We start from the raw sequence: 18,936 nt of genomic DNA, 5'->3' as shown, positions 1-18,936 counted from the left end.
TTACTTATTAGTTCTGCTTAGGTCCAGTTTCACATATTGCAATTTTTTTATTTTATTTTTTTTAAATGATTAGCCCAGCAGTGGATGATCCACCGCTGGGCTAATAATAATAAAAAAATGGATTTAGTTGTTTTTTGGGATGTTGGGGTGGAGAGCGAAATTGCATGGAGTGGGGGAGCCCAAGAAAATTTTTGCCCAGGGTCCAATCAATATTAAAGACGGCCCTGATCAAGCCCATTAGAAAGATTTGGTTAAACAAATAAGCGAATAATGTATAATACCAGATAGAGCATTATTGATTGCATATGCAGTGGCATCGCTGAGGGGACACTAGCCCCCAATGATGGTCGTCCCTTTTATTTCTGCCACAGCTCCACCAACGTCACAACTATTCCTGCTCGTTCCATCCACTGTACGTCCCAATCTGCTGCACACCTGGTTGCCTTCCTGCTGTGGCCCCACCCACACATTGACAGTCGGCCTGCGGGAAGTGGTCGCCTCACATTTTATTTCTTTAAACACCACTGTACATGTAATCTAGCCCATTATCTTTTATTTGTGTCCTGTATTCTCCACTGACTAAGTGTTCTGTATTTTAATGTGATGTGAGCAGTGATAGCTTATCCTCAACCTTATCTTCCCCTGATATTTTACTTCAGGAAATATGTGTTTATTTTTTTCTTTTCTAGTGTAACAGCTGTGAGACTCCCAGATGCAGTCACTTTTATTGTCTATGAATTTTGGGATACAGAAGAAGAGTGGAAAAGGTGAGCAGTCTATTCTGTAGCAACCTTCTCAATGCAGTAATAAACACTGAACATTAACAGGTTGGGGCTAATCATATTACATTAGTTAGGACAGCAAATACTAAAGATCAATATTAAGACAAAACTAAGTAAATAGGAACCTAACATACCTAAATGCATTATCGTCTTATGGATTACCTTAAAGGGACAGTAAAGTCCTAATTATACTTTCTTTATTCAGAAAGGGCATGTCATTTTAAACAACTTTACAATTTACTGTTATCATCACATTTGCTTTGTTCTCTTGGTATTTTTAGTTGAAAGCTAAACCTATGCAATGGATTTTTAGGTATCTTTAAGATAATGTAAATATTTTTAAATATTTTTTGTTACTTTATAAAAACATTTCACTAGTTGTTTGATTTCTACAAAATGAATAAAAAAAACTGATGCAATGCAGCAACATCAATCTAGTATGTTAAGTTTGTCTAGGTCCATGTGGACAATGTTCCCAGACAGAGAATCTGTTCCAACACCAGGGGCGGATCCCGAGCCCAGTATTGTGAGGAACAATGTGCCAGATTATTGTGTGGCAACATGACCCATATAAAAAAAATCTGTTTATAAAACTGACAGATTGGGAACTGCTAATTTAAAGACCATTGGTTTAAACTCAAGAACAAAATGTTAGCCCTCATTAGAAACAGCATGAAATTGTGTAATTTAGGAATAGATTTCTGCATCAAAAACTTAAATGCTGACATACAGTGTGTAGGTGTGTCCCTGCTTCAGCACAAGTTTTTTTTTTTTTTTCTTTCTGACTTTCTGCCTGCCTGCTACACATATTACGTGATTGACGCGTGATTGATACCTAGTGGGTCACAGATCATCTTAACCTATTGGTGTAGCTCAGCGGGAACTGAAACTATTCCCATTGGCCGCACATTGGCTCCTGACTGCACGTGTAGTCTCCTCAATCGGCTCCTGACTGCACGTGTAGTCTCCTCAATCGGCTCGTGACTGCATGTGTAGTCAGTGAGTGGGACAGCAGTGTGTTTGCAGCACGGTCAGTAATCAGTGCAACTCGCAGATCTCTGAGTGCGGCAGCTTAAACGCTGAGCTTAAAAAGGTCAGAAATCAAAGTGTTGGGGTTTTTTTGCAGCTAGCTCCCAGTAGTGCATTGCTGCTCCTGATATATGGATAGGAAGTGGAAGCTTAGAAATGCTTGATGATGAAATGCGAGTGTCTTTATCTAATATTCCACTAAATATTCAGAAACTGTGTTCATCCCATCAACCTCATACATCCCATTAAAATAGTAAGTAGCCTTTGGTGGTAAACTTTTTTTTTAAATTCTTGCACATACTTACTGTTACTTGTAAATACATTTCGTTATTATATCATTTATGTATGTGTCCGTATCTCTTGAAACAAGTTAGTTTAACCTCATGTTTGCTAGTACAACTGAATTACTGTGTCGCAAAATTATATAGGTTTAAAAACTGTGTCACCAACATGAAAAGTTTGGAAAGCTCCGGCTTAGAGAGTGAATACCAGAGCAAGAGAACTCTTCATCTAATATCGCCATCTGCTGGCTTCTAATAGAAAATTCTAAGTAAAATTATCAGAAAGATTCAGTTTAGCTCCTGCGCAGCATGTGCCTCACATTTCTCTCTCTGAGTTCTGATTACAGCAGCCTGTCTGGTTCTGCTCTCGGGGTGAGCAATTGCCCAGTGCCCCCCCCCCCGGATCCGCCACTGCCGCACACCTTCAGGGACTCCAAAGCAGCATTTTCTGCTATAATTTAACATTGTACAAACAAATGCTTGTTCAGAATGTGATGATAAAATTCTGCTAATGTACAAGTAATAATAAAAAAAAACAGATAGTAGTGCAACCTTCATTCACTAGTTCTTACTTTTTATGCACGATTCAAACAGATATGCTTTAATCAGACATACTCTTCTTATTGTACCTCTGTCCGCCACTCACTAAACTAATTATTTTTTTCCAGTCAGTTTCCTACACATGGTCCCATGGTCAAAAGCTTTCTCCTCATCTAATGCTAGTAGACAGCCACTGTTCTGTTGTGGTCTGCGGTCAAGTTGAAAATTCACTTGACTGTATTATCGCTGATATTACAAGTTGAAAGTAAAAAGCTTGCAAGCGAAAGATTCAGGCCCGCTAACTTCAGGGCTTCTATAAGGTGCTCTACAGAAAGCCTTTTCAGTTATCTCTCGCATGCTAACCCGACACTGCGCTAGATTAAGTGTGCTGAAGCTGAGTGTACGTTAGGAACACTTCATATCCCTATGTTCTTCACTTAAAAGAAATTATTCTTTTTACTTTTAAATATATATATATATACAGTATGTGTATGTATATTTTTGTAAAATATATACAGTATCTATACCTATATATCTGCATGTATGTGTGTATAGTGTGATGAGTTAAATGAAAATATTCAGTTTACAAATGAATGATAACTGCACTGCTCATTAGTGTTTATAAAGCTACAAATTGAGGCGGTAATAACAAAATATAGTATATCCAGATGTTCCGTTTGAACCAAGTATAAAAAATAATGATGTCATTATTTTCTCAGGCACCTACAGAGTGGAGTGTGCAAACAGTTCCAGCATGTGAAGGTGGACACTCTTTCCCAGCCAGAATCTGTTTCAAGCCTGTGTGTGCCAGGTAAGACCGTTGCCAATTTGTGAGACAAATACAGTCTGGCACTTCAAGACACTTAGCATTTGTAGATGGTATCATTCATTGCAACAATGAACACTAACAATGTAGTGATATAATAATGATTCTGCAGCAGAAGATTTACAGTCAAGTGTAATGGGGATACTGCAGCAAGAAGAAGATTACTGTTTAGTGAAATACCAACATATTGATCAATGTACTTCGTTAATAAGAATGCAGCATCAGCCTTATAGTCTAGGGCAGTGATTTGCAACCTTTTTTTTGCCGTGGCACACTTTTTTACATTAAAAAATCCTGCGGCACACCACCATCCCAAAATTTTACAAAATGACACATTGTAGCCTGATACAGGATAGATAAATATATATATATATATATATATATATATACACACACACACTGTACTGTGCTGTCATGCCATGCCTCCTACAAACTATACATGACATATTGACATTCTTTTACAAACAATCATAATGATTGTCTGTGAATGAATGTCAATGTCATGGTTGTAAATGATGCCTGATGAGCCGGTCACATACCTCCCAATATTTCAAAATTTGAAAGAGGGACACCCCCGCACTGTTGTCAGTCTGCCGCGGCACACCTGAGGATCTCTCACGGCACACTAGTGTGCCACGGCACACTGGTTGAAAAACACTGGTCTAGGGTTATAAAGGGAAAACTGCAGTATTGTGCTAATAGTCTGTTATAAATGGGGTGAACACAATGAAACCTACAATCTAGAAGATAAGATGCTGCAAACTGCAGTCTTACTCTTTGTGCTACCAGTGAGGGTACAGCTTACTTGCATGAGGGGGATACCGGACAGAAGGTTATAGCAGGCTTGTCCTATATTCATCCTTAAAGTGAATGTAAATTTTGATGCTAAAGTGCCCGCTTTTTAAAAATTCGATTAAAAACAGGGGCACTTTAATTCATCAAAATTTACATTTCACTCGTGAAAAAATACTTACCTTTTAAACTTGACAGCCGCTCCAGCTTCCCCCAGTCGTCGCAAGCCATTTCTGCCATCAGAAATGATGGATCGGTCATCCTCCAATCACGGCTTCCCCCCCCCCCCCGGGAGAATCAGTGTCTGATTCAATGCCGTGATTGGAGGAAGCTGAATTCCTCATTTTAGACCCAGGAAGAGGCTTTGCGACGGGTGGAGGAAGCTGGAGCTGCTGTCAAGTTTAAAAGGTAAGTTTTTTTTCAACATGAGTGAAATGTAAATTTTCATGAATTAAAGTGCCCCTGTTTTTAATCGAAATTTTAAAAACTGGGCACTTTAGCATCAAAATTTACATTCCCTTTAAAACAGACCGCACTTTAAGGATATCCCTGTGTGAGCAGAGGTGAATCCATAAGTGGCTGGTCTCCTAATCTATAACAGGTCTTGTTTCTTGTAAAATTAAAACTGTATTCTAAATATTGTAATACACATCACTTTTTTTTTATTGAGGCCAATAACAGTTTTTCTCTAATGTTAAAAACTTAATTTATGTAAGAACTTTTCAGATAAATTAATTTCTTTCATTGTGGCGAGAGTCCACAAGCTTGTTACTGATGTGATACACATTCCTACCAGGAGGAGGCAAAGTTTCCCAAACCTCAAATGCCTATAAATAAACCTCTCACCTCACTCATACCTCAGTTTAACATATAGCCAAGAAGGTGAGGTGCAATAAGAAGTAAAAGCAAGCAAAAAAAAAAAAAGAAAGAAAAGATGAGCAGGATAAATATATCAAAACCAAACAAAAATGGGTGGGACTCATGGACTCTCGCCACCATGAAAGAAATGAATTTATCAGGTAAGTTCTTACATAAATTATGTTTTCTTTCATACAGGTGGCGAGAGTCCACAAGCTTGTTACTGATGGGATATAATACCCAAGATGTGGAAGTCCACGACTAACAATAAAGGGAGGGAGAAAATAAAAAGTTATTTCCACTGAGGAATTAAATCCCAAAAGTAATTAAGTTTTTGTAAAATTCAAAAAAACTTAAATCATAGGCACTAAAATCAAACAGACAGCTGCCAGAAGAAACTTTCTACCAAAAGCTGCTTCCGAAGAAGCAAAAACATCAAAATGGTAAAATTTAGTAAATGTATGCAAAGAAGACCAAGTGGCCGCTTTGCAGATTTGATCAACTGAAGCTTCATTCTTGAAAGCCCAAGATGTGACAACTGATCTTGTAGAATGAGCTGTAATTCTCTGAGGCGGAGACTGACCCACCTCCAAATAAGCTTTGTGAATCAAAAGTTTCAACAAAGATGCTAAAGAAACGGCTGAAGCTTTGTGACCTTTTCTAGAACTGGAAAACATAACAAAAAGACTAGAAGTTTGTCTGAAATCCTTAGAGCTTTGAAATACTATGTAGATGCTACTAACGACATCCAAAGAATATAAAGATTTTTCAATAGAATTCTTAGGATTAGGACATAAGGAAGGAATAATAATTTCCCTATTAATGTTGTTAGAATTCACAACTTTAGGCAAACATTTAAAAGAAGTCCGCAAAACAGCTTTCTCTTGATGGAAAATCAGATAAGGAGACTCACAAGAGAGCATACAATTGAGAAACTCTTCTAGCAAAAGAGATGGCCAATAGAAATAATACTTTCTAAGAAAGTAGTTTAATGTCTAAAGAATGCATAGGCTCAAAAGGAGGAGCCTGCAAAAACTTTAATACCAAATTAAGACTCTAAGGAGAAGAAATAGATTTAATAACAGGTTTAATTCGAATTAAACCCTGGACAAGACAGTGAATATCAGGAAGATTAGCAATCTTTCTGTGAAATAAAACAGATAGAGCAAATTTGTCCATTTAAGGTATTGGCAGACAAACCTTTATCCAAACCATCCTGAAGAAACTAGAGAATGCCAGGAATAATCATGTGAACACCATGAAATATAGGTTTTCCGAACCTTGTGGTATATTTTCCTTGAAACAGGCTTACGAGCCTGAATCATAGAGTTAATCACGGAATCACGGAATAAACGTTCAATTTTCATGCCATCAAATTTAGAGATTTGAGATCTGGATGGAAGAAGGGCCCAAGGCTTTCAACTGGATATTCGGACAAGATCCACATACCAAATCCTGTGAGGCCACACTGGTGCCATCAGAAATACATAAGATTGTTCCATTATGATCTTTGAGATCACTCTTGGAAGAAGAACCAGAGAGGGAAAAATGTAAGCAGGCTGGTAAGACCAGGGAACTACTAGAGTGTCCATTTCCGCCTGTGGATCCCTGGACCTGGAAAGGTACTTGGGAAGTTTCTTGTTCAGAAGAGAGGCCATCAGATCTATCTCTGGAGAGTCCCACATCCTGTACAATTCGATAAAATATATCTGGGTGGAGAGACCACTCCCCCGGAAGTAGAGATTGTCGGCTGAGATAATTCGCTTCCCAATTGTCTACACATGGAATATAAATCCCCTTGATTAGACAGGAATTGGATTCCGCCCAAGAAAGTATGCTGTGAGCTCCCCCTTGATGACTGACATATGCCACTGTAGTGATATTGTCTGTTTGAAAACGAATATAAGGTTCCCTCTTCAATAGAGGTCAAGCCTGAAGAGCTTTGAGGAGAGCAGGGAGTTCAAAAATATTGATTGGTAACCTGGCCTCTCAAGGATTCCAAACTCCTTGTGCTGTCAGAGACCCCCACTCTAGACAACTCCCCAACCTCTAAAACTTGCATCTGTGATGATTACAGACAAGGTAGGACAAACAAAAGAGGCCCCTTGAATAATAAAGTGGTAGTTTAACCACCAAATCAGAGAGAGTTGTGTGTTGGGATTTAAAAATATCAGTTGTGATATAATAGTATAATCCCTGCACTATTGCAGCCATAAAGCTCTTCTAGTTAGAATAGCTAAAGACATAGATTTGACTTTTATTTTCATAACATCAAATATAGCATCGCAAAAAAATGATTTGTGTGTTGAAGTAAAAGAATAATGTTAGAGAATTCAGGATCTGAAGACAACTGCTGAGCTAAGCTGTCCAACCAAAAGGTAGAAGCAGCAGCATCAGCAGCCATGTATATAACAGATCTAAGAATATAGCCAGTATGTAAATATGCCCTTCTAAGGTAAGATTCAAGCTTCCTATCTAAAGGGTCTTTAAAAGAAGTGCTGTCTTCTATAGGAATGGTAGTACGTTTAGCAAGAGTGGAAATAGCCCCATCAACTTTAGGGACTGTTTCCTAAAGTTCCAAATTAGCAACAGGCAAAGGATACAATTTTTTAAACCTAGAAGAAGGGTTACATTAGCAGCTGGAATAGCATCTAGAATAGGAAAAACTTCAGGGGTAATAAAAATAGGAAAAACTTCAGGAGTAATAACAGTAGTCTTAAATACAGAATTTAAAAGATTACAAGATTTATCATCAGGAGGTTTAGACTCCTCAATCCCTTAAGTAAATAATACTTCTTTCTGTCTCTGATGTAGGATCCTCTGATCAGAGGAACCCCCATCAGTAGAAGATACATCAGTATGTTGTCGGACTTGAAATATTGTTAAATATACTTTATTTTGCAAAAAAAAGCGCTTCTGAGAAAACACAATATTCTTTGATAATTGTACTTATGCTCATTTATAGGTAAGCTGATCACACTTCCATTTGATACTCGTGTATGCTCCATTAATGTCCTCTAAATGAGCATTTCCTCTCATCAGTTCATTCTGAGCAAACCTTTGCATTGAGAAACAGTTGCATTTGTGTAAGGCTAATGCCCAACCGATTTCTATTTTGAAATTCTTGGCATAAAAACAGAATTTATGCTTACCTGATAAATTACTTTCTCCAACGGAGTGTCCGGTCCACGGCGTCATCCTTACTTGTGGGAATATCTCTTCCCCAACAGGAAATGGCAAAGAGTCCCAGCAAAGCTGGCCATATATTCCCTCCTAGGCTCCGCCCACCCCAGTCATTCGACCGACGGACAGGAGGAAAAATATAGGAGAAACCATATGGTACCGTGGTGACTGTAGTTAGAGAAAATAATTCATCAGACCTGATTAAAAAACCAGGGCGGGCCGTGGACCGGACACACCGTTGGAGAAAGTAATTTATCAGGTAAGCATAAATTCTGTTTTCTCCAACATTGGTGTGTCCGGTCCACGGCGTCATCCTTACTTGTGGGAACCAATACCAAAGCTTTAGGACACGGATGAAGGGAGGGAGCAAATCAGGTTACCTAAACGGAAGGCACCACGGCTTGCAAAACCTTTCTCCCAAAAATAGCCTCCGAAGAAGCAAAAGTATAAAATTTGTAAAATTTGGCAAAAGTGTGCAGTGAAGACCAAGTCGCTGCCTTACATATCTGGTCAACAGAAGCCTCGTTCTTGAAGGCCCATGTGGAAGCCACAGCCCTAGTGGAGTGAGCTGTGATTCTTTCAGGAGGCTGCCGTCCGGCAGTCTCATAAGCCAATCGGATGATGCTTTTAAGCCAAAAGGAAAGAGAGGTAGAAGTCGCTTTTTGACCTCTCCTTTTACCAGAATAGAAAACAAACAAAGAAGATGTTTGTCTGAAATCTTTTGTAGCCTCTAAATAGAATTTTAGAGCACGGACTACGTCCAAATTGTGTAACAAACGTTCCTTCTTTGAAACTGGATTCGGACATAAAGAAGGTACAACTATCTCCTGGTTAATATTCTTGTTAGAAACAACCTTTGGAAGAAAACCAGGCTTAGTACGCAAAACCACCTTATCTGCATGGAACACCAGATAGGGCGGAGAACATTGCAGAGCAGATAACTCTGAAACTCTTCTAGCAGAAGAAATAGCAACCAAAAACAAAACTTTCCAAGATAGTAACTTAATATTTATGGAATGTAAAGGTTCAAACGGAACCCCTTGAAGAACTGAAAGAACTAGATTTAGACTCCAGGGAGGAGTCAAAGGTCTGTAAACAGGCTTGATCCTAACCAGAGCCTGAACAAATGCTTGAACATCTGGCACAGCTGCCAGTCTTTTGTGTAGTAAGACAGATAAAGCAGAGATCTGTCCCTTTAGAGAACTTGCAGATAATCCTTTCTCCAAACCTTCTTGTAGAAAGGAGAGAATCTTAGGAATTTTTATCTTATTCCATGGGAATCCTTTGGATTCACACCAACAGATATATCTTTTCCATATTTTATGGTAAATCTTTCTAGTTACCGGTTTTCTGGCCTGAACCAGAGTATCTATCACAGAATCTGAAAACCCACGCTTCGATAGAATCAAGCGTTCAATCTCCAAGCCGTCAGCTGGAGGGAGACCAGATTTGGATGTTCGAATGGACCCTGAACAAGAAGGTCCTGTCTCAAAGGTAGCTTCCATGGTGGAACCGATGACATATTCACCAGGTCTGCATACCAAGTCCTGCATGGCCACGCAGGAGCTATCAAGATCACCGAGGCCCTCTCCTGTTTGATCCTGGCTACCAGCCTGGGAATGAGAGAAAACGGTGGAAATACATAAGCTAGGTTGAAGGTCCAAGGTGCTACTAGTGCATCGACTAGAGTCGCCTTGGGATCCCTGGATCTGGACCCGTAACAAGGAACCTTGAAGTTCTGACGAGACGCCATCAGATCCATGTCTGGAATGCCCCATAATTGAGTTAGTTGGGCAAAGATCTCCGGGTGGAGTTCCCACTCCCCCGGATGGAATGTCTGACGACTCAGATAATCCGCTTCCCAGTTTTCCACACCTGGGATGTGGATCGCAGATAGGTGGCAGGAGTGATCCTCCGCCCATTGAATTATTTTGGTCACTTCTTTCATCGCCAGGGAACTCCTTGTTCCCCCCTGATGATTGATATACGCAACGGTCGTCATGTTGTCTGATTGGAATCTTATGAATCTGGCCTTTGCTAGCTGAGGCCAAGCCCTGAGAGCATTGAAGATCGCTCTTAGTTCCAGAATGTTTATCGGGAGAAGAGACTCTTCCCGAGACCATAGTCCCTGAGCTTTCAGGGACTCCCAGACCGCTCCCCAGCCCACTAGACTGGCGTCGGTCGTGACAATGACCCACTCTGGTCTGTGGAAGCTCATTCCCTGGGATAGATGGTCCAGCGTCAGCCACCAACGGAGTGAATCTCTGGTCTTCTGATCTACTTGAATCATTGGAGACAAGTCTGTATAATCCCCATTCCACTGTTTGAGCATGCACAGTTGTAATGCTCTTAGATGAATTTGTGCAAAAGGAACTATGTCCATTGCTGCAACCATCAACCCTACTACTTCCATGCACTGCGCTATGGAAGGACGTGGAACAGAATGAAGAACTTGACAAGTGCTTAGAAGTTTTGACTTTCTGACCTCTGTCAGAAAAATCCTCATTTCTAAGGAATCTATTATTGTTCCCAAGAAGGGAACTGTTGTTGACGGAGACAGAGAACTTTTTTCTATGTTCACCTTCCATCCGTGTGATCTGAGAAAGGCCAGAACGATGTCTGTATGAGCCTTTGCTTTTGACAGGGACGACGCTTGTATTAGAATGTCGTCCAAGTAAGGTACTACTGCAATGCCCCTCGGTCTTAGAACCGCTAGAAGGGACCCTAGTACCTTTGTGAAAATCCTTGGAGCAGTGGCTAACCCCAATGGGAGGGCCACAAACTGGTAATGTTTGTCCAGAAAGGCGAACCTTAGGAACTGATGATGTTCTTTGTGGATAGGAATATGTAGGTACGCATCCTTTAGATCCACGGTAGTCATAAATTGACCTTCCTGGATAGTGGGTAGAATCGTTCGAATGGTTTCCATCTTGAACGATGGTACCCTGAGAAATTTGTTTAGGATCTTCAAATCCAAAATTGGTCTGAAAGTTCCCTCTTTTTTGGGAACTACGAACAGATTGGAATAAAATCCCATTCCTTGTTCCTTTATTGGAACTGGGTGTATCACTCCCATCTTTAACAGGTCTTCTACACAATGTAAGAACGCCTGTATCTTTATTTGGTTTAAGGATAAGTGAGACATGTGGAACCTTCCCCTTGGGGGTAGTTCCCTGAATTCCAGAAGATAACCCTGAGAAACTATTTCTAGCGCCCAGGGATCCTGAACATCTTTTGCCCAAGCCTGAGCAAAGAGAGAGAGTCTGCCCCCTACTAGATCCGGTCCCGGATCGGGGGCTACTCCTTCATGCTGTTTGGTTAGCAGCAGCAGGCTTCTTGGCCTGCTTACCCTTGTTCCAGCCTTGCATCGGTTTCCAGGCTGGTTTGGGTTGTGAGGCATTACCCTCTTGCTTAGAGGATGCAGAATTAGAGGCCGGTCCGTTCCTGAAATTGCGAAAGGAACGAAAATTAGACTTATTCTTGGCCTTGAAAGGCCTATCTTGTGGAAGGGCGTGGCCCTTTCCCCCAGTGATGTCTGAGATAATCTCTTTCAATTCTGGTCCAAATAGAGTTTTACCTTTGAAAGGGATGTTAAGCAATTTTGTCTTGGATGACACATCCGCTGACCAAGACTTTAGCCAAAGCGCTCTGCGCGCCACGATTGCAAACCCTGAATTTTTCGCCGCTAATCTAGCTAATTGCAAAGCGGCATCTAAAATAAAAGAGTTAGCCAACTTAAGTGCGTGAACTCTGTCCATAACCTCCTCATATTGAGTCTCTCTACTGAGCGACTTTTCTAGTTCCTCAAACCAGAACCACGCTGCTGTAGTGACAGGGACAATGCACGAAATGGGTTGTAGAAGGTAACCTTGCTGTACAAAAATCTTCTTAAGCAAACCCTCCAATTTTTTATCCATAGGATCTTTGAAAGCACAACTATCCTCGATAGGAATAGTAGTGCGTTTGTTTAGAGTAGAAACTGCCCCCTCGACCTTAGGGACTGTCTGCCATAAGTCCTTTCTGGGGTCGACCATAGGAAATAATTTCTTAAATATAGGGGGGGAACAAAAGGTATGCCGGGCTTTTCCCACTCCTTATTCACTATGTCCGCCACCCGCTTGGGTATAGGAAAAGCGTTGGGGTGCACCGGAACCTCTAGGAACTTGTCAATCTTGCATAATTTCTCTGGAACGACCAAGTTGTCACAATCATCCAGAGTAGATAACACCTCCTTAAGCAGTGCGCGGAGATGTTCTAATTTAAATTTAAATGTCACAACATCAGGTTCAGCTTGTTGAGAAATTTTTCCTGAATCTGAAATTTCCCCATCTGACAAAACCTCCCTCATGGCCACTTCAGATTGGTGTGAGGGTATGACAGAACAATTATCATCAGCGCCCTCCTGCTCTTCAGTGTTTAAAACAGAGCAATTGCGCTTTCTCTGATATGTAGGCATTTTGGATAAAATATTTGCTATGGAGTTATCCATTACAGCCGTCAATTGTTGCATGGTAATAAGCATTGGCGCGCTAGATGTACTAGGGGCCTCCTGCGTGGGCAAAACTGGTGTAGACACAGTAGGGGATGATGTAGTATCATGTTTACTCCCCTCATCTGAGGAATCATCTTGGGCAATTTCATTATCTGTGGCAGTACTGTCCTTACTTTGTTTGAACGCTATGGCACAATTATCACACAAATTTAAATGGGGAGACACATTGGCTTTCATACATATAGAACATAGCTTATCCGAAGGCACAGACATGTTAAACAGGCTTAAACTTGTCAATAAAGCACAAAAAACGTTTTAAAACAAAACCGTTACTGTCTCTTTAAATTTTAAACAGAAAACACTTTATTACTGAATATGTGAAAAAGTATGAAGGAATTGTTCAAAAATTACCAAAATTTCACCAGTGTCTTAAAGCATTAAGAGTATTGCACACCAAATTTCAGAGCTTTAACCCTTAAAATAACGGAACCGGAGCCGTTTACAAATTTAACCCCTATACAGTCCCAGCTATAGCCTTTGCTGAGACCCAACCAAGCCCAGAGGGGAATACGATACCAAGTGATGCCTTCTAGAAACTTTTCCAGCTACTTTCAGATCCTCACACATGCATCTGCATGTCCTGCTCTCAAAAAACAACTGCGCAGTAATGGCGCAAAAATGAGGCTCAGCCTACAACTGGGAAGGCCCCCTGACTGGAAAAGGTGTCTAACATAGTGCCTGCCGTTAATAAACGTTCCCCAAGTTTATAAATGTGAATTATCAGCATAAACATGAATAAAATGCCCAAATAAAGCAATCGATTTAGCCCATAAAAGTGTCTACCAGTTTTATAGCCCATATTAAGCCCTTTATTCTGTTTGTTTGACTAAGAAAATGGCTTACCGGTCCCCATGAGGGGAAATGACAGCCTTCCAGCATTACATGGTCTTGTTAGAAATATGGCTAGTCATACCTTAAGCAGAAAAGTCTGCTAACTGTTTCCCCCAACTGAAGTTACTTCATCTCAACAGTCCTATGTGGAAATAGCAATCGATTTTAGTTACTGTCTGCTAAAATCATCTTCCTCTCACAAACAGAAATCTTCATCCTTTTCTGTTTCAGAGTAAATAGTACATACCAGCACTATTTTAAAATAACAAACACTTGATAGAAGAATAAAAAACTACATTTAAACACCAAAAAACTCTTAACCATCTCCGTGGAGATGTTGCCTGTGCAACGGCAAAGAGAATGACTGGGGTGGGCGGAGCCTAGGAGGGACTATATGGCCAGCTTTGCTGGGACTCTTTGCCATTTCCTGTTGGGGAAAAGATATTCCCACAAGTAAGGATGACGCCGTGAACCGGACACACCAATGTTGGAGAAATTAGGTTTTATGTCAAAAATTTGGATGGTGAAGTAAAAAAGTGTTGGCCTCCCTCAGTATAGGGCTATGTGTAACATGGGATATGTAGTTTAAATCCTTACAAAGATTGCATTGCACACCTACAATAAACATTAAAATAATCATGATAATTAAAAGAGACTTAAAACCACAAATTTTACTTTCACAAATCAGGTAGAACATGCAATTTTAAACAACTTTAAAATTCACTTCTATTACCAAATTTTATTCATTCTCTTGGTATCCTCTGTTGAAAAGCATGAGGTAAGCTCAGTAGCGTGCACGTGTCTGCAGTACTAAAATGTTATACATTATCAAGCTCACTAGCCGGCAGCACTTTTCCTGCCATGTAGAGCTCCCGACTTGTACAAACTACACATCTAGTTATCTCTTCAACAAAGAATACCAAAGAGTCCTGAACGATAAATTTGTTTTTTCATGTCCCTTTAAATAACACCATGCTTTTATTAGCAGTCAATAAAATGTAGGTTAATTTAATCTATAAACTTTTTTTTTTTTTAAATCTACATTTACAAATAAGTTATAGCAAACTGCCTTTCTACACAAAACACATTTATTCTAATTTGTTATTCTAAAATAGACAGATACAAAGTCTTCTCCTTAGCTTGTGTCCAGAGGCGTAACTAGAAACCACAGGGCCCAGGTGCAAGAATCTAAGAAGGCCCCATCCCCCCTAAAAAAAAAGGAATTAATAAAAAAAAATTTTTATTTTTTTACATTTAACACAGAAAATAGTGAGTCAGTGACACAGTCTGTAATCTGCAGGTGAGATGGCTGGCCTGAGCCTACCCGCCCCAATACTTTATAAAGTGACCACAGTAGTCTGTGACATGGACCAGCCCCCCTGTACTGTATAGACTGACACTGTTTACCCCCCGCACCCCCATGCTGTAGTAACAAAAATAAGCAAAAGGTAGGTAACAGCAGCCAAAACAATTAGGCACAGGAACCAGGTCATTTTACTTTAAACTGCAAAGGCTGGAGCACCCTTTCTTTTGCTGTAGTAACAAGGTCAGTAATTTGCTGGTTCCACAAACATACACACACACACATACATGCATGCATAAATACACACACAGTCACATACATACATACACACATACACACAGTCGCATACATACACACACATACATGCATAAATACACACACAGTCACATACATACACACACATACATGCATAAATACACACAGTCACATACATACATATACACATACACACACAGTCACATACATACACACACACACACACACACACAGTCAGTCACATACATACATACACATACATGCATAAATACACACACAGTCACATACATACATACACACACACATACATACATGCATAAATAAATATACACACACACAGTCACATACATACATACACACACACATACATGCATAAATATACACACACACAGTCACATACATACACACATACATGCATAAATACACACACACACACAGTCGCATACATACATACATACACACATACATGCATACACACACACACACAGTCGCATACATACATACACACACACATACATGCATAAATACACAAACACACACACACAGTCACATACATACATACACACACACATACATGCATAAATACACAAACACACACACACAGTCACATACATACATACATACACACACACACATGCATAAATACACACACACACAGTCGCATACATACACACACACACAGTCACATACATACATACACACATACACACACAGTCGCATACATACACACACATACATGCATAAATACACACACAGTCACATACATACACACACACATACATGCATAAATACACACAGTCACATACATACATATACACATACACACAGAGTCACATACATACATACACACACATACATGCATAAATACACACACAGTCACATACATACATACATGCATAAATACACACAGTCACATACATACATACACACATACATAAATACACACACAGTCACATACATACATACACACACAGTCACATACATAAACACACACACAGTCACATACATACATACACACACACACACACACAGTCAGTCACATACATACATACACATACATACATGCATAAATACACACACAGTCACATACATACACACACACACATACATACATGCATAAATAAATATACACACACACAGTCACATACATACATACACACACACATGCATAAATATACACACACACAGTCACATACATACACACATACATGCATAAATACACACACACACACAGTCGCATACATACATACATACACACATACATGCATACACACATACACACACACATACATGCATAAATACACAAACACACACACACAGTCACATACATACATACACACACACACATGCATAAATACACACACACACACACACAGTCGCATACATACATACACACACACATACATGCATAAATACACAAACACACACACACAGTCACATACATACATACATACACACACACATACATGCATAAATACACACACACACAGTCGCATACATACATACACACACACATACATGCATAAATACACAAACACACACACACAGTCACATACATACATACATACACACACACATAAACACCAATGGGTAAAACAGAAACACTAACCCCTGTAGTCAGAGACAGAGACACTAGTGAAGCATCATGTCACACTCATATGATATCAGTGCAGGCAGTGGCAGGTCAACATTTTTTATTGAGAATTTTTTTTATTATTATTTATTTATAAATCAAAACATTTTTTGAAGTTAGGCCCCCACCCTCAGGGGCCCAGTCGCAATTGCGAACCTCTGCACCGCCTGTAGTTCCGCCCCTGCTTGTGTCTGATTGCTTATCTTGGTGACCAGTGTAACTAACTATGGCTTTTCTTTTCAGCTGCTTGGTGTACCCTGAGTAGAAACTGAAACCTCTCGTCTTGGTGACAGATCCGAGCTGACCATTCCGTCAGTGAACCGCTGAGCGTTGCGTCTCCGCCCGACATAAAGCCCTTGTAACTTTCAGCTGGGCCAGAGTGTGTCTCCTGATGACTTTGTTCCAAGTGCTGTCTTTTAAATCCACTTAGTGGGGAATGTATTTGCTTGTAAAAGGGAATCCCCATAGGAACCCCCTCCCTCTACTCAACTGCCTAAAAAATAAAAGTACTGAACAGTGAGAAATATCTGACTGGGAAACATATACAATATAGGGCAACAACCAACTTTAAACGTTTGGTATTAAAGAGGGAACCTCTATATAAAGTCATGCCGGCTTCATTCTGTTTGATAGTGATAACAGAGGCATGAGTTTCAATAGCATCATCTTGCCACATTTCACCCTTTTACTCATGAACAGGACTTCATGTCACTGAAAAGCCGCTTACATTAGTGTATCAACGAACACCACTAGTTACATATAGAAACAAATATCAACTACTCATCATCACCTTACAGCACGAAGACCACCAATAATATAGCGAGATATTAGCCTCTTTACTGACAGGTAAGGCTGGCACAGGAAGATAAAGAGGTCAGAAGCCCCCCTTGTCCCCTCGTATAGTATCCCCCCCCCCCCACACACACACCCAAGTCAGAGTATGTTTACATTGTCCAGCCTCCATATGGAGCAGGGCACTCTAGTTTGTTTCTTGTTCCTATTAACAATGCATGGCTAGATTAGACGTTCAGTGCTCCGGGAGTGACAGCTCCTCACAGTGATTGTTTTTTTTTAATCTTAGGACAGAAAGGAACGCAGAAGCTTCTTGGAATGTTGACTTTTCAATGTAATGTTTGATATTCTCTAATTCTATGTAAAATTCTTAGTATGAATTTTAAAGCCTTGTGCAATGCAGGATGCCAGAAAAAAAAACACATTTTAAAAAAAAATATTTATTATAGGATATGTACAGCTGAGTTATACCTAATAAAAAGCTTAAAACTTTTCTTGGTGTTTTCTTTTTGGTCATTTTTTGGCATTTTGAACATGAGTTTTGGGAAATCCTTAAAAGGACATAAAAATGTAAAAAAAAAAAAAAAAGCTGTAATGTGTTAGAGCATTTATGATTGCGCTATTGCTTTCATATAACGGTGTGTTTAACACCTGCAAGCAAGTTCAACACATAGTTATCAGGTGCAGAACATCAATACACTTGCTGGGAGCTAGCTGAAATCATCTGATGTGTGGAACTTTCATTCACAAGCTAGTTCTCAGTAGTACACTGCTGCTAAACCTACCTGGGTATGCATTTAAACAATATATACCAAAATGACATAAATGTAATATCAGAAGTAAAGTATCTTAGTATTGCATGTTCTGTCTGAAACACACTTTTGACTTCCATGTGCCTTTAAAGAAAGAAATATATCTTTAAATGAATGTCAAGGATTGTGAGTGAGTACTGAGAGTGCACAGATAGGAACCAGCTTAGTATCCCTATTCCAATCCAAATTAATTTGCTGTGCAAAAACGTATTTTAAAAGGGACATGAAACCCAAACATTTTCTTAAATGATTCAGATAGAGCATGTAATTAAACTGTCTAATTTAGTATGTATAGCCTTACAGCAAAATAAGGGGGCGCTAGTGATAATACAGATAGTAGTGTGAATCTATATACTCTTTTAAAAAAATACAAATTGGTAATTGTGTATACAATACAAATAACTAAAAATTAAAATCCTCTCTAAATGAGAGAAATCTAAATATAATTACAAAGTCAAGGCAAAAAT

At 39.6% G+C, this 18,936-nt stretch overlaps 1 protein-coding gene across 1 annotated transcript in view; it reads left to right on the top strand.

Annotated features, from left to right (window-relative positions):
- The window catches only part of NECAB2 (N-terminal EF-hand calcium binding protein 2), a 464,086-nt gene extending 445,936 nt beyond the window's left edge, over positions 1-18,150 (top strand). Inside the window, exons 11-13 of the mRNA XM_053700429.1 lie at positions 690-767; positions 3,352-3,443; positions 17,109-18,150. Of these exons, the coding sequence (XP_053556404.1) occupies positions 690-767; positions 3,352-3,443; positions 17,109-17,137 (199 nt within the window). The 3' untranslated portion in view covers positions 17,138-18,150. The remainder of the gene's footprint in view (positions 1-689; positions 768-3,351; positions 3,444-17,108) is intronic.
- The last annotated feature ends 786 nt before the right edge of the window (positions 18,151-18,936 follow it).

Source organism: Bombina bombina, chromosome 1 (assembly GCF_027579735.1).
Source record: "Bombina bombina isolate aBomBom1 chromosome 1, aBomBom1.pri, whole genome shotgun sequence".
NCBI classification, from domain to species: domain Eukaryota; kingdom Metazoa; phylum Chordata; class Amphibia; order Anura; family Bombinatoridae; genus Bombina; species Bombina bombina.
The sequence above is the reverse complement of the archived record's forward strand: the minus strand, read 5'-3'. Positions and strand labels throughout refer to the sequence as shown.